The 15856-nt window shown below is 41.2% G+C and overlaps 1 protein-coding gene across 1 annotated transcript; it reads left to right on the forward strand.

Annotated features, from left to right (window-relative positions):
* The first annotated feature begins 1930 nt into the window (after positions 1 to 1930).
* On the forward strand, positions 1931 to 15168 carry phlpp2 (PH domain and leucine rich repeat protein phosphatase 2). Its single transcript, XM_072465819.1, has 19 exons — positions 1931 to 2293; positions 3271 to 3551; positions 4058 to 4191; positions 8182 to 8372; positions 8948 to 9073; positions 9380 to 9534; positions 9736 to 9882; positions 10061 to 10291; positions 10429 to 10631; positions 10720 to 10780; positions 10898 to 10993; positions 11147 to 11302; positions 11755 to 11955; positions 12028 to 12190; positions 12275 to 12405; positions 12486 to 12596; positions 12947 to 13141; positions 13224 to 13452; positions 13520 to 15168. Exons 1-19 carry the CDS (start codon positions 2078 to 2080, stop codon positions 14777 to 14779), a joined length of 4287 nt encoding a protein of 1428 aa, XP_072321920.1. The 5' UTR covers positions 1931 to 2077; the 3' UTR covers positions 14780 to 15168.
* The last annotated feature ends 688 nt before the right edge of the window (positions 15169 to 15856 follow it).

Genomic DNA, 15856 nt, shown 5'->3' on the forward strand with positions numbered 1-15856 from the left:
GGGCGCTAACGCGCCCCAATTGTCCTTTTATTACGCCTACTGCTGAATCTGTGACGCTGTCACATCTTCTCCCCTTTGTTTTACCATCAAAAAGCAATTTTATTTTGAATTCTTGGCAAAATGTGCGGCTTTGCCGCACAGACACCGTGACTCTTTGAATGAAAATGTGGATAACTTTTGATGGTCTTGAAGATGAGTCTCACCAAATTTCAGGTTAATAGGGCTGACGCCCTGGGAGGAGTTTGTGAAAGTCTAAAGTGTAAACATGTTCTGGCGATTTCCCCATTGGAATAACATGAAAGGTTTCGGTCATCGTTACGGCAACGCCATAACAATTATGACATGAGTCATTGACTTTTTTGATGGGGATGCTAAAATTGAGTTGTGTGTCAAATTTCATATAATTTCGCAAAACTAAACATTTAACCTCCATATAAAATCTGTAGGGGGCGCTGTGGCGCCAAATGAATTTATTTCACTTCAAGTAGGTTTAGGGCAAAGAGTTTAACAACTGATTCTAATTTGACGCAATTCGGACTTTATCTGCGCAAACGGCAGAAATTTTAAATATGGGAGATTTCTGAAATTCTAGCTACAGTTTGCGGCTTCGCCGCACAGAGACCGTGAGAGGTATCAATGTAATTTGGATAACTTTTGATGTCCCACTCCTCAGTAGCATTTTCACCAAATTTCAGCTTTTTAGGGCCAACGCCCTGGGAGGAGTTCGTAAAAGTACGACGTTTGGAAAAACTCCGAAGTCATGTTTAGCCATTTTTGAAGCAATATGGCTGACATTTGGTTGGGCGGACGGCGTTGCCGTAATAATATTTTTTACTTCTCTTGTCACCATATACCTCTGCGCCAAATTTCATGATTCTACGATCAGATTTTTTTTGGGTCATTTCCCATCTCTCAATGCATTTTTGGTACATTTGGGGGCGCTGACGCGCCAATTTTTTTAATTTTAGAAAAGGGAAATAGCCAGAATGTAGAGAGGCACGATTTTTAGAGGCGTGCAAATTTTTGTGACTTTTCGTCAATGTTCACTGGGTGAAAAATAGGGGGGTTGGTCCCGAGAAGAAGAAGAAGAAAGAAAGAAAGAATAATATTCCGATGCGAAAACAATGTTTCCCATTTTTCAAATATCATAAACTATACATTTTCGGAAAGCGCTCGCGCTTTCCTACCTCATGGTGTGGGTCCCTGGTCACTGACGGGTACTTTCGTTAATTTTGTGTGGGCTCCGCCCACTTTGTGTTTTTGGCCCTCTATACAGTAATAATGTTCAATTTTTGCATTACATGCTTATATGCACGGAACATGCAAGAGATGGGGAACGTATTCGTGAGCTACTTAGCGCAAATGAGTGCTTTATATGGGGATGACGACCGCGAAGCGGTCGTCATCCCAATGTAAAGTGCTCGTTTAGTGCGAACTTTTGCACGGGCTTCGCCCGTTTACAACGGTAATGTTCCATTTTCCTACAACTAATTAGTATGCACGGGGCGTGCATGAGTGGAGGAGTGCGTTAGTGAGTGTTTGGAAGTGGGCGAGCGCTTCGCGCTCGATTTTGTGCGCACTACGTGCGCACTTTCGCAGCCGTGCTTCGCACGGCCTTACGAGATTAATAGGCCTCTCGCCAGCTTGTGGCGCTCGGGCCTAATAATAATAATAATAATAGATGATGAGGATGATGACGATGAGGTTTTGTGTGGTCGAACTAGGGCCGATGCCAACTCAATATATGTCTGATAATTCTCAAACACAATTCAAGGACAATGAGGGCTCAGGCTGCCACAGTGGGCCTAAGGTGTTATAATAGATCCGTGGTTAAACCCAAACACCTCGCAGAAGGGGGCAGCGGCTGCAGAATAACGCGCCTCCCTCCCGCCGCCCATGTGATGTTTATTGATCAGGTCCGTGCCCGCCTGACAGTGCGCACCGTCAGTCTCTGGATCTCTGGATATGGCGTCACTGCCTGAACACATGATGCATTTTTACCTCTGCGTGGGAATCCGCTCGTGTGCTCGCGTTCTCCCTCGTCTGCGGTGATTATCAACAGGAAACTGACGCTGACATGGCGATGAAGGACAAGCATAATTCAGCCGTGGCCGTGGCGTCCACCGAGCAAGTGGGCACGAAGAGCGGAGGTGATGTCGGAGATAGCGGGGCACGCTCGGGCAGGCAGCCGCCGGAGGAGGTGGTCAAGCAGACGGGGCTCGGTCACACGGCGGGTCGTGGTGGTCGCAGTGGACTTGGTGCTCGCAATGCAAATGGAATACGAGTGCTAAAGGCGAGTCATGATTTGTTTTTATGGTGCAATGCCCAATGCACCAAGGGCAAAGTGCTAAATACAGGCTATTTTTGAAAACACATGTGACGATTTCATTTGATTGTCTCGAGGAGTATTACAGCACTGACTGGTTCGCTGTTGTTTTTATTATGTAATAGCTAAGAGGATATGCTGTGATTGACGTGCTCTAGTTGCCGATTGATCTGTCGGTGGTTTTGCTTTCAGCAAGGAATGTGTGCCAGGGTCACTCACAAACCACACTCCACATGCACCTACTCCAAATGCTTTTATTTTGCATACCAGTAACATGCTTTTCTGTGACTTGGGCAATAGTTTGGAAATAAATGATAAATGAGTTTGGATTCGATGGTTATGAAGTAGAATGGACCTTTTTCCTGAACCCAACATCAAACTATTTTTCATACACTCCCCAAATGTCCAAATTTGTAAGTTAAGGAAAAGATTACGGGGAGGCCTTTGTAGCCTTCCTCTTTTTGTGATTAAGTAGTGACATTTTATCATTAGGTGTGATACTATTAGGTGTGATACTATGTATTCTGATCAAGCGATGAAATGATAACTATTGCATCTTCATGACGTGATTAACATGCATTAGAAGAGTCTTTGAGTGACAGTATGTTAGGCGGTAGGGCGGTCGTCTAATTACCAGAAGGCTGTGGTTCACTCCCAGCTCAGACATGAGTTTGTTGTGCCCATGAGGAAGATGCTGAACTCACCTTATCTGTGTGAACGTGGCCTATAAGTTCCAAGTAGCTTGCCACTATGTGTGAATGAATTCTGTAGGATGTAGAAGCTTAACCCTAACCACAATATTTCCATGTTGATATCATATTATTCTTAAGATTAATGGTATGGATTTGTCAGAAGTAGTAGGCATTGGTCAAATGTTGAAAAATGTCTAGATTATAGTTAAACTAATTATATATATATATATATGTTTTTCTTTGGTTTTGCAGCGTAACATGAACAGAAATGGGAGTCGTAGCTGTGTAACAAGAAAGAGCCGGTTTGGCTCTCGTGAGCGGGACTGGCTCAAAGGGGACACGCAGCGGGGCTGTGTGTGTTTGTATGGTGGTACAGTGGACATACAGCCATCTGCCTCTGGAGCCCAGAGCTCGTCCACGCCTCAGAACGACCTGCAGTTAGTGCTCTGTACCACCAGCACCACTGTCCAGGAGCTGTGCGCACAACGCCAAGGGAAAGCTCTGTATGTTCAGCTCCATGGAGATTCAGTCAGGTAGAGTTATTTTTATTTTTATTTTAAATTTAAAAAAAAAATGGTGATAGAAAAGATTACAGACAGGCCCAACAGTAACAGTTCTTCTCTCCAATGTTCTCAGCTTGGTCCAGGGAATCCCTAAAACCCCTTATGTACACTAGAATTGACATCCGTTTGGTCATTCTGTGGTTGTTTTATAATCTTTGATTTACCTGTAAAGGTAACCTATTTAGACTTACATTGTTTTTAAACCCTTGTGTACCATTTATGCAGGGTTGCCACTATCTTGGAGGCTTATTTTACACTGCTATAAAAAATATACAAATGTTATTATAAATACAAATATACAATATTTGTATTTATAATAACATTATTGTATTGACACATTTTAATTCATTAAATGTATGTTTGCATACATTTAATAAAGGCACAAGGCACTATTATGATTCCTTATGCCTTCATAAAGGTTTATACAATTTATTTACTGGTGTTTTTTATTAATTGAATTTCATTCCTGTGCTCAGGAGGCTGGACCTCTCTGAAAGGCCTCTCCAGATGGTTTATGAATACTTGACAGCTATGGGACACACAGACCCAGTGCGGATACAACAGGAGGCTGCCAACTCAGACCTCAGCTGTTTGATCCGCTTTTACAGTGGTGAGTGCGTCTGTTCTTTATGTGTTTGAATGACCTGGCCTAAGACATTTTGATTTGGCAGAAAGAAAGCATTTTGTACTTTACTTTACCGGTAAATGGTGGAAAGGTTTGTTGTCACAAGTTAAGTTTGCTATAATCCTTACATTTTAGAATAATTGTGTTGTAGCTGATATAAACACAATAGAGTTATTCTTCACATAGTTATCATTAAGTTCCCAGGTAGAGTTAACACAACTCAACATGAGTTCAGTCACTTAATCTGAAAGGCAGAAATAGTCTGCAGGCCTTTGTTAATATTAGTTCAATATTTTTTAGCAACGCAACAATCTCAGAACACACGATAATGGTGTTTGCAACCACAATCCACAATCCTTCCAATATTTAGTATTTCCAGATCCACAGCTCAAAGCTTTTCATTTGATTTTCTTTTACAATCTGTTAAAAAAACCTTTATACCATTTGTTATCTAGACCTTAAATCTCAGGTCGGTGCTGTTTGGTACAAAGCCTTGGTCATAAGTCAACCAGCAACATCTTTGTTCAGTTTGTATGTTTTGATTAGCTCTTTCCAAGAGCAATCTGAGTCTCATTTCCTCGTGGCGTGGACAGACGAGTAGTTCTCCCACATGTCAATCATTCCCTGCGTGCTTCTGCACACCTGCAGCCTCGTTCCCAGGACAGCAGCACGTTTCCCTGGCTGCGCATGCCTGGTTGATATACCGGTGTGTGTTTAGCGAGTTCCTTCGCGTAGTGTACAGTACAAAATGACGACAGAGAAAGACTGTGCTTGAGCTGGCTCAGAAGAGACGGAAATCTGCGGAGACGAGCGATGCGATCCGTTGCGCTAATTAACAAACGCGCGTGTAGCCGCGGGGCTGTAGCGTGCTCACGCACAAGGTTTGATGGCGGCCTCTTGGAAAGTCGCTTGAGTTCTCAAATCAGCAAAAAAATCCTCTATTATTCCTTTAAGTTAAAGTAACCACCTTTTACTTTTGATAGTCGTGGGGTTTTGAATCGGCTTTGACATTTTTTACCTTCCCATACAAATCTAGAGATTGTTTTATTCCACTCATCAAATAGCCAGTTGGGAATGGAAACTGGGAGAGTCTGGAATAGACATCTGGGCACAACATTAATTTTAATAGTTTCAATCCTTTGACTTAGATTTAAATATGGAATAAGATTACAATTGTAAGGTCTTTCTTTATAGAGGAATTATAGGAGCTATAGTTTTTCTCTAAAAATGTAGACAAATCTTTCTAAAAGTCATGTGGGATTGCCAGTAAGAATAAAGGATTTTTGTATATTCAGTTTGTATTCATACATTGGACCAATGCTATGAAGGTATGGACATTTCTGGTTTGCTCAAAAACAATAACACATCATATGCATAGCACAACATAATTTTATGTTCCATCCCATAAATTGTAACACCATGGATTTTTTTCTGATGATCTAATAATATTGGGCCAATGGTTCTGAGTACACAGCAAACAAAGGGACCAGGCACAGCCCTGTTTCACCCTTCTTTCCAGAGTCAGTGGGTTTGTCAAGTGACCCTCAATTTCATTCTTGATGCGTCCAATATTTTTTATTATTATTAAATGATTCTAGAATGGACAGATTCACGAATATGATGATGTCATACTCCCAGATGGGGAAAGGGGGGGGCAAGAGCCAGAATTCCTTATAATATTCATTACACTTTGTTGTGAAATATCTAAATGTAAATTCACAAATGAATTTCTACTAGTGACTAGACTCATTAGCTTCTCGTAGCAAAAACAATTTTTAACAATATTAATTTTAACTGCCCCCATATGTATTAAAATATTGGCTTATTCTTACAGCTCTTTAAATAAATAACGCCAGCCAACAGAATCAAAAGCTCTCTCCAAACATATTATTACAGCTTTGTTTTTGTTGTTTTTGTATCCATTATGTGTAAAGATTGTCTTATGTTGTCTTGGGTTTGTCGTTTGTGAATAAATCCTGTAATTGTGAATTAAATTTGAGAGTATTTGTTCCATTCTTTTGGACAGAATCCAGAAAAAATTGCATTTCTCCTTCTTTGTTTCTTGATATTTTTACGAAATTTTTTTTGTAGAAGGATTCAAACGATGGTTGTATTTGGTCTTGTTTGGTTAAATATACATTATTTTCTCTCGTAATTCTTTTTAATAAAAATCTCTTTTCCTGTTGTTTTCTAAGCTTCCAAGCTAACAATTTTGATCATTTTGATCCACTTTTATTATATCTTTGTTCTTAATTTTGATTAAAATTGTTTAGTTTTTCCTGGTGAACAGGCAGTGAGAAAAGTTTGTTAGTGTGCTTGTTTCTATTGTTTAGGGAAATACTAACTTTTAAATGAAACTTGAATGGTTAAACAGTGACCATTAACCTGAGTGTACTTAAAGACTGAAACATAATCGAGAAACTAGCATTTATAAAGTATTTACACACAATGTGTACACAAGACAGGAGGCCGGTCCATGTTTAGTCCTGACTCTGGCACCAACAGGAGGCCGGTCCATCTTTAGTCCTGACTCTGGGCACCAGCAGGAGGCCGGTCCATGTTTAGTCCTGACTCTGGCACCAGCAGGAGGCCGGTCCATGTTTAGTCCTGACTCTGGCACCAGCAGGAGGCCGGTCCATGTTTAGTCCTGACTCTGGGCACCAACAGGAGGCCGGTCCATGTTTAGTCCTGACTCTGGCACCAGCAGGAGGCCGGTCCATGTTTAGTCCTGACTCTGGGCACCAGCAGGAGGCCGGTCCATGTTTAGTCCTGACTCTGGCACCAGCAGGAGGCCGGTCCATGTTTAGTCCTGACTCTGGCACCAGCAGGAGGCCGGTCCATGTTTAGTCCTGACTCTGGACACCAGCAGGAGGCCGGTCCATTTTTAGTCCTGACTCTGGACACCAGCAGGAGGCCGGTCCATGTTTAGTCCTGACTCTGGACACCAGCAGGAGGCCGGTCCATTTTTAGTCCTGACTCTGGACACCAGCAGGAGGCCGGTCCATGTTTAGTCCTGACTCTGGACACCAGCAGGAGGCCGGTCCATTTTTAGTCCTGACTCTGGCACCAGCAGGAGGCCGGTCCATGTTTTGTCCTGACTCTGGCACCAGCAGGAGGCCGGTCCCTGAGGTCGTCAGAGTCCGAGATGGTTCATATGGCACTAACATATCCAAGATGTACTTTGGTGCTAGGCCATGGAGAGACTTGTACACAAGCAGAGCTGCTTTAAAGTATATTCTCTGAGCCACAGGAGCCAGTGCAGAGACCTGAGAACAGGACTAATGTGATGGTACTTCCTGGTTCTAGTCAGGACCCGAGCAGCAGCGTTCTGGATGTACTGCAGCTGTTTTACAGCTCGTTTGGAGAGGCCAGTGAGCAGGCCGTTACAGTAGTCTAATCTACTGGAGACAAACGCATGGATAAGTCTCTCCAAGTCTGGTTTAGACACTATACTTTTGATTTTGGCAATGTTTTTAGATGGTAGATGGTTATTGATTTGACGTGGCTGTTAAAATTCAAGCCTGAGTCCATTATTACCGTCAGATTTCTAAATAGATTTTTAGGTTTTAGAGCGATACTCTGGAGGTGACCGCTAACACTTTCTCTTTGTTTCTGTGGGCCTATGATGATTTCAGTCTTGTCTGAGTTTAGCTGGAGAAACTTGTTTTGCATCCACACACTGATCTGTTGAATGCAGTGACAGAGTGAATCCACTGGTCCATATTCACCTGCCGTCAGTGAAACATAGATCTGAGTGTTGTCTGCATAATTGTGATAGGACACATTTTCGCTGCTTATCAACTGATCTAACGGCAGCATGTAGAGGTCGAACTAAAGGGGTCCCAGGATTGACCCTTGGGAGTTTTGAAATGGACGATGGTGAGATCATGTTAACCCCCAGTGTCTTTGGAAAGTGTTTGTACTGCGCTAAGTTGTGTGTTAATCTACCATTCTAACAGACTTGTTTTTCTCTAGAGCGTCCGGCGAATGCAGACCAACAGGAGCGCACCCTACTCAAAGGTGTGTTCAGCGTGAGGAAAGGAAAGACACAGCTGCACAAATGGGCCGAGAGACAGGTCATTCTGTGTGGCACCTGTCTGATCGTGGCCTCCGTAAAGGACAGTCTGATGGGGAAGATGCACATCATGCCTCTGGTCGGGGGAAAGGTGAGAGTGGTTTAGAGGAACAATTTAATCAGTTCAAGTTTAAACACAGTGTTTACAGTGTTACTCAAATCAGCTAATCTGAGTATTGATGATGATTATTGAAAATGAACACCGTAACTTAAATGTCAGAAACAAGGCAGTGTTACGATAAACATTCAAAACCTTAAGGGTCCTTCCAGATTAAAGCCAGCAGGCTTTGGGGGTCCATTAAGACATACCGTATACTGTAAAAATAATACAATGAAAGAATGTTATAGACTCTTGTATTTTTTGCCTATTAACTATCCCTGCCCCAAAGGACACCTTTGTGTTGCATAACTTTCTGCGATACCATTCCCAGAATCAGAATCAAAAAAGGTTTATTGCCATTGCCAATGAACAAAATTCACAAGCTTGGGAACTTGCTTTGGTGATTCTGTTCTGAATAATATAATAAAACCATAGAGCAATTGTTCTTGGTTGTGTTTGTTCATATCATGCATTTCAACTTCCAGTTATAACCAACGTTTTGATGACTTTGTACATTGCTGTGGCAACATTCCTAATTTTTTGTTATTCTGAAAACCCATGGATAGGTGGAGGAGGTGAAGAGAAGGCAGCACTGCCTAATGTTCAGCTCTGCGGGCTCTCAGGCACAGACATACTTTGTTATTTTTGATACACTGGCAGACTACCAGCGCTGGTATCGTCAGGCATCAAAGGTGAGTCACATGCTGTGAGTTGAGTTCTTAGACTGCACTTTGTGGTGGTAATATTTAGCCATATTTAGCCACAATGCAGAACAACTTCCTTGGTTTATCTTTGATCCACCTGCACACCTGACCTAGAAATAAGCAAGTGAAAACACACAATTATGTTATCACACTAAAAAGTACAGGCTCTATGTTGATTGTGATGGCCAGTAAAAATAAATAAAGGGAAACCATGTTATTTAGATTTAATTTCTGCCCATTAAAAGTTTGAATGCCATGCTGACACATTCTTGCTTTTCTGTTTTCGGTGTAAAGATAGTCTCCCAGACAGTTAGTCTGGTGGACCTGTCCTGCTACAGCCTTGAGACAGTACCTGAATACCTATTTTACAGCCAGGATATTACTCACCTAAACCTCCGACACAATTTCATGACCCTTGAAGGGGCTGGCAGCCTAATCAATCTTCCCAGGTACTTTTACTTTTACTCACAGAACTCATATCTATGCATGCTATTAGTGTATTATAAATATTTCTAAATGAATATTGTTGTCATTTGGATTTAATTACTGGGGGAAAAGGTATATATTATTTATATATTTATATGACAGATATTTACACTGGATTTACTTTCAAAGATATTGTTAACCTAAAAAATTTATTCTATCTCTAGATTTTCTCAGCTAAAAACCCTGAACTTGTCCCACAACCGCCTGGGAGTGTTTCCTGAATGTGTATGTGATGTCCTCACTCTGAATGAGCTCAACCTCTCGTGCAACAATCTTCACTCCATTCCCTCACAGATAGGCAATCTCCTTAGGTAAGATTCACATAAAATTATGACATTGTATGCAAAAGGCTAGGAAATAATACTTAAAGAACAAGCCTGACAATCTTTTTGTTGAATACATTTTTAAAACAAAAGAAATGTACCCATATTTACGTCTTTTAAAATAATTTGTTAACATTCATTCTCTATAAATTCTCTTTATGGGTAGTTTACAGACACTGTTTTTGGATGGGAATCTTCTGAACTTTTTGCCTGAAGAGCTGGGGGGCCTTTCTCAACTCAACAGCCTTGGACTCTCCTTCAACAATTTCTCACAGATCCCGGCTGTGATGGAAAGACTAAGTGGTGTGGACAAACTGGCCATGGCAGGGAACAGAGTAGAGAGTCTGGAGCTGTGTACGTTGATCAAAATAAACCATCTGAAAAACATAGATCTCCGGTAAGAGGACATAATTTTTTCAAAATTCTTTGTCTTTTATGCTTTATTTATTTATTTATTTTAATTGTATATATCAAAGGCAAAAAAATCTAGCTATATGCTCAATACCCTTTCCTTGACCACTTCCTTTAATACAGTTTGAATGGATTACGATGTGTGAAAAGTGATAGCTTAAAGGCACTGAGCCAGGTCACTCAGCTGGACTTGCGGGACAATCGTTTGGCTTCCTTGGACCTGAGTTCTGTATCAAACCTGGAGATCTTGCACTGCCAGCGCAATCAGCTGGGGATGCTCACTCTCAGTGGATTTACGCTGCGTATGCTCAATGCCAGCAGCAACCGTGAGTCTGTTAGTTGTGTTATTTTTACATATTATTATTGATCAAAATAGCAGACAGTATTATTATCACCACGTGTTTTTATTGGCAGGCCTTACAACAGTTAACATTTATCCTGTCCCTAACCTTCTGACACATTTGGAACTATCACAGTGAGTTCCGGGGTGGAAACAAAATCTACATTTTGTCTGAAATAATAATGTATGTATATCGATTTGATATTTTGATTATATAATTGTTTGTATTTCTGTATTTGTGTGTTGAGACAGGAACCTTTTGGAGCACCTTCCTGACTGGGTGTGTGACTGCAGGAAAATTGAAATGGTGGATGTTGCACATAACATCCTGTCTGAGCTTCCATCTAGGTTAATGATCTTTTTATTATAGATTTGAAGTATTGGTGTCTGTTTCAAGACGTATTACTCAATATTGCTAAGATGCGATATATAATATCATCTTTGAATTTTGTTGATATTAGTCCTTTTAGTTTCTTAAAAACTCTGCCCTGTCTTTAACAGACTGCTCAGCAGTTTAAGTTTGAGGAAATTGTTGGTGGGAAATAATCATTTGGAAAGAGTACCTGATTTCCTGGATCACATCCCTCTGGAGTCTTTGGACCTTCAGCACAACAAGCTCAGCTCGCTTCCAGAGAGTCTCTTCTATAAAGCCTTAAAGTATGCCTGCTTTTTCTGCTTCAACATCAAGCTGTTGCTCTTAGTCTTTTCCTTTATGTTACTGTGTAAATGCTTCACAAAAAAACAGACCAGGCTTTGGACTAAGTCAAACGATGGTTCAAAATCCGTAACAGGAGCTTTAGCTGCTTCCTACTTCCTGCTGTAGATCACTTAACACCCATTAGTATTTCAAGCACTCTAATGCACATTACTGTCTGTAATGTTGGCTTGAAGCCACAGTATGTCCTTTTCTGAGCTAGAAGCTGCCTTTCTGAACACCATGTGAATCACCTTGAAACATATTACTGCTTAGTGACTTAGATATCAACAGCATAAACATAGATTATTTTAGAAGTCAATTGTTTAGTACCAATGTAAGTCAGTGTGCCAATTATTCTATTTCTATGTTTAAATGTACAATGAAATCTAGTCTACATTGTCTTCCTTGAAAGTCTTAAATACCTGAACTTGTCGGCCAATGCCTTGGAGAATATCCCCTCCTGTAGCCAATCAGAAGAGAGCCTCAGCACACTCCAGGAGCTGTACCTTACAAGAAACAATCTCAACGAGAACTGTGGTTCTGTGTTGGTTGGACACCAGAACCTGCGGGTGCTTCATATCGCTTATAATCATCTCCTGTCCTTCCCGCCCAGGTCTGTTGTTGACAGTTTCAGAATGTTTTAGTGGAACAAAAATATATTAACATTATTTTGTTCTCCATGTAGTAAACTAAGCAAACTGGAGTTGTTGGAAGAGCTGAACCTAAGTGGCAACAAACTGAAGACGATTCCCTCAACAGTGTCCAGTTGTAAAAAACTGCATACACTTTTAGCACACTCCAACAATATTAATGTCTTCCCGGAGATTCTCAGCCTACCAGAGATTAAGGTTCTACTTTTTCATGATAGTTCATGATGTAATCTGATTGAATGTCTGACTTCACATTGTTATACTTGTTTTGTGTGTTTGTAGTTTGTTGACCTGAGCTGTAATGAGCTGACTGAGATCCAGCTACCAGAATCTCTGCCTCCATCTTTGCAGGAGCTCGACCTAACAGGCAACAACAGTCTAACGCTTGAGCACAAAGCCCTCAATCTCTTCAGGTCAGCCACAGAACACATTATTAAACTTGTACATTAAATTATTCCTGATTGCTTTGATCAAATCATGTCATTCTCTTTAGCCATATAACAACTCTAAAAATAGACCTGAAGAGCACCACAACAGGAGAATCTCAGAGCACCTGTACACCGTGGAATCATGGATTTTCAGAAACCCGTGGCCAAAGGAATAAGTAAGCATCTACCATAACAGTCACTTGTAATATTTGCAATGCTTTATTGTAAATAACATGTTACTGCTCCTCGTTTTATTTAGCAGTTTTATTCCCAGTGACAAGTAGAATCGTCTTATAATTTTATATACAGCCTCATATATCATGTTGTTGTAAAGTCTTTCTAGCTCTAAGCCAGTCTGAGACAATCAAATCCTTGCTAGACACCTAGTACTGGCAGCAAAATGGACACTACATCTTTACAAAGTTTACTGCGCCACTTAAATTCTATAAATCAAAATTATTTCTTAAAACTTATTAAGCATTTGTACTGTTGTGATAAAGTACAACTTGTGCTTTATTGTGTACAGGCTGTGTGTGTCCGTTCTGGCAGTAGATCAGCTTGGAGACAGTGCAGAAGCCTGCTATGGTGTCTTTGATGGAGATCGTAATGAGGAAGTGCCTCGATTGCTACAGTGCACAATGGGAGATGTGCTGTGTGAAGAAATTCAGCACTCTGGCATTGACTATGTGTATATGTCCAACACGTTTCTTACATCTCACAGGTAAAATAAACATGACTAGAGATTGCATTAACTTCATACTACTACTACTTATTTAAACAAGTGGATTGTGTTTATGAGACAGAAAACTTGGCATGACTGGTCAGAAGCTTGGTGCCTCTGCCTTGCTATGTTACATTCACCATGAGCCTTCAGATCTTGGGGGCTACAGTCTTACTGTGGCCAATGTAGGGACCTGCCAGGCTGTACTCTGTCGCAATGGCCAACCAGTAGCACTATCAAAGGTGTTCAGCTTAGAGAACAGCACTGACGAAATGGAAAGAATCAAATTATGTAAAGCCATTATTACAGAGGTAATGCACATGTAGAGTTTTTTTTTCTTACACAATGCAATAACTAATACGTTTTTGTCTTGTCTAGGACAACAAAGTAAGCGGTGTGACATGCTGCTCTCGCCTGCTGGGCTGTTCGTATTTGTCTCCTTGGGTACTTCCTAAACCCTATGTGCACACAGTACCACTCTGTTCCCAGGATGAGTTCTTGATCCTTGGGAATCGTGCTCTGTTTGAACGGGTCTCTTATCAGGAGGCTGTGTGCACTGTGCAGGCTGCGAGAGATCCACATGCTGCTGCAAAGAAGCTTTGCTCACTTGCTCAAAGTTTTGGTTGCAAAGACAACATTGGGGCTTTGGTAGTGTCGCTACACATCAGTGAGGACAGTTGTACATGTGAAGCCCCTGTCACTGATCCATATCGAGGACTTAATACAAACCCTCCTCCTCTAACTGTACCTCCGGGTCCCTCAGAGCCAGCCACTTTGTCATCCAGCAGTGGTGGTGTGTCAGAGTTGAACAGTGAGATGTCCACTTCAGAGGTGGGCAGTGAGGCAGGATCCACTGCATCTGATGAGCATACATCCATCACAGTGCCCCGCTCTGAGAGGAGGTGCAGCATTCACCCTGCCACTGTCTTGTGTGGAATCATGGTGCCAGGATCTATAAATCAGCACCCTGGCGTCTTCCAGAGGCAGCCATCTTGTGCTACTTTCTCAAGTAATCAGTCAGACAACAACTTAGACAGCGACGACGAGGCTCAAGTTCAAGGAGTAATGTCTAACGGCAGCAAGTTGGAAGTTGAGGTAGACATTCACTGTTGTGCTTTTCAGTTACGCTCTGTCACTCCAGACAGCATCAAAATCCCCAATTTTGAAAAGGAGAGTGTTAAATTGTGTAATCAGAACAGTGATGTAGCATCAGCTACTAATGGCTGTTTGTTAGCAATTTGTGGGCGAGACATTGTAGAGCTAAAAAAATCTGCTTCCAATTCCTGCTTGTTTGGAAAAAAACTGTCTAATGGCTCCGTTGTTGCACCTGAGGATAGTCATAATATCATTGAGGTGGCGTTGGAGGCCCCTAAGAAGAAGTCTGGTTACTTTACTGCCCCAGCACAGCAGGACCCAGAGGACCAGCTCATAGTACCACCTTCTCTGGAGCAGGAGGTCCGGGAGCAGCTCAGAGGACAAGCCCCTGTGGTGCAATGTATTTCGACAGCATCTATAACCTCTGCTCTGAACAATTCTGTGTGGCACCAGCCACATGCCTCAGTATTTGCATCTCCACTGGTCTCTACTCCAGGCCTCTCGCCTATGATACAGCGGGAAGTGTATGACACTGCCCTCTAGTGTGCCATATAAGTGCAGCACCTGCTCGAACTGTGGGATTCTTTTATTTAAGCAGGTATTGCCTGAAATACTAAAAGCTTTGCATATTACACTTAAAAACGCTGCTTGAGGTTCGAACTGATGTACAAATATTTTAATGCACACAATATATTGGGTGCGAGGGAAGAAAAAGATAAAAACAGTTTTCCACTTTGTGACATGATGGTGTAAAATATCTGTCTTAGCCATACTTGAACAAGCCTTGAAATTAGATGTTGTACATGTCTAGTGTCTGCACTGATTCCCTTTACTTAGATGCTCAAGTGATTGCAAAGCTTCTGTAAGAGACATTTCTTCCCAGTGGACTCAGGTCCCAGAGAGCTGCAATGTAAATCTGAAACTGAAAAGTGCCTATGGTTTAAAATTTATCTGTTTTAGATTTGTTAATTAGTGTATGCAATACTGTATGAGTGCAATTGATAAGGTAAAGAAATCAAGATATCAACGGCAGTGCCAGACATTTTTATAGGAGGGGCTAAGGGGATTCTATGGTCGTCTGTGGGGATGCTCCTTTTCAACATTTTTAGTCAAGTTTGAATGTCCTATAAAAAAAGGTAAACATCTTGCATTGGCCATCCTAGTTGGAGCCCCCTGATGCCACTCCTGCAAGATAGCTACTTATTTTAGAAGAAAAACATGTGGTGGTTGTTGTTAATATTTAGCCACAATGCAGAACAACTTCCTTGGTTTATCTTTGATCCACCTGCACACCTGACCTAGAAATAAGCGACAACCAAATTTGCCAAAAGCGTTAAAAAGTAATAGAGAATAAAAGTGTTTCCCTTAATAAATAGATCAATAAAGATTGCCTGAAAAGTTACTTGTTAGGTATAGGTTATTTAAATGGAAATCTTCACTTTCACAACATTTGCACATTTCATTATATTTTATAAGACAAGTATTTGATAGATACTTTTAGAAATAGATATTACGTTATTATATCATATTACGTTATTTAGTGTATTTTAGATTCAAAGTAACCAAATACTGTAGCTTTGACTATCAGCTATATGACATACTCAAACCTTAGTTCCTTTC

Source organism: Eucyclogobius newberryi, unplaced genomic scaffold (genome assembly GCF_026437365.1).
Source record: "Eucyclogobius newberryi isolate DKJ021-1_F unplaced genomic scaffold, fEucNew1.0.hap1 SCAF_5, whole genome shotgun sequence".
Classification (NCBI taxonomy): Eukaryota; Metazoa; Chordata; class Actinopteri; order Gobiiformes; family Gobiidae; genus Eucyclogobius; species Eucyclogobius newberryi.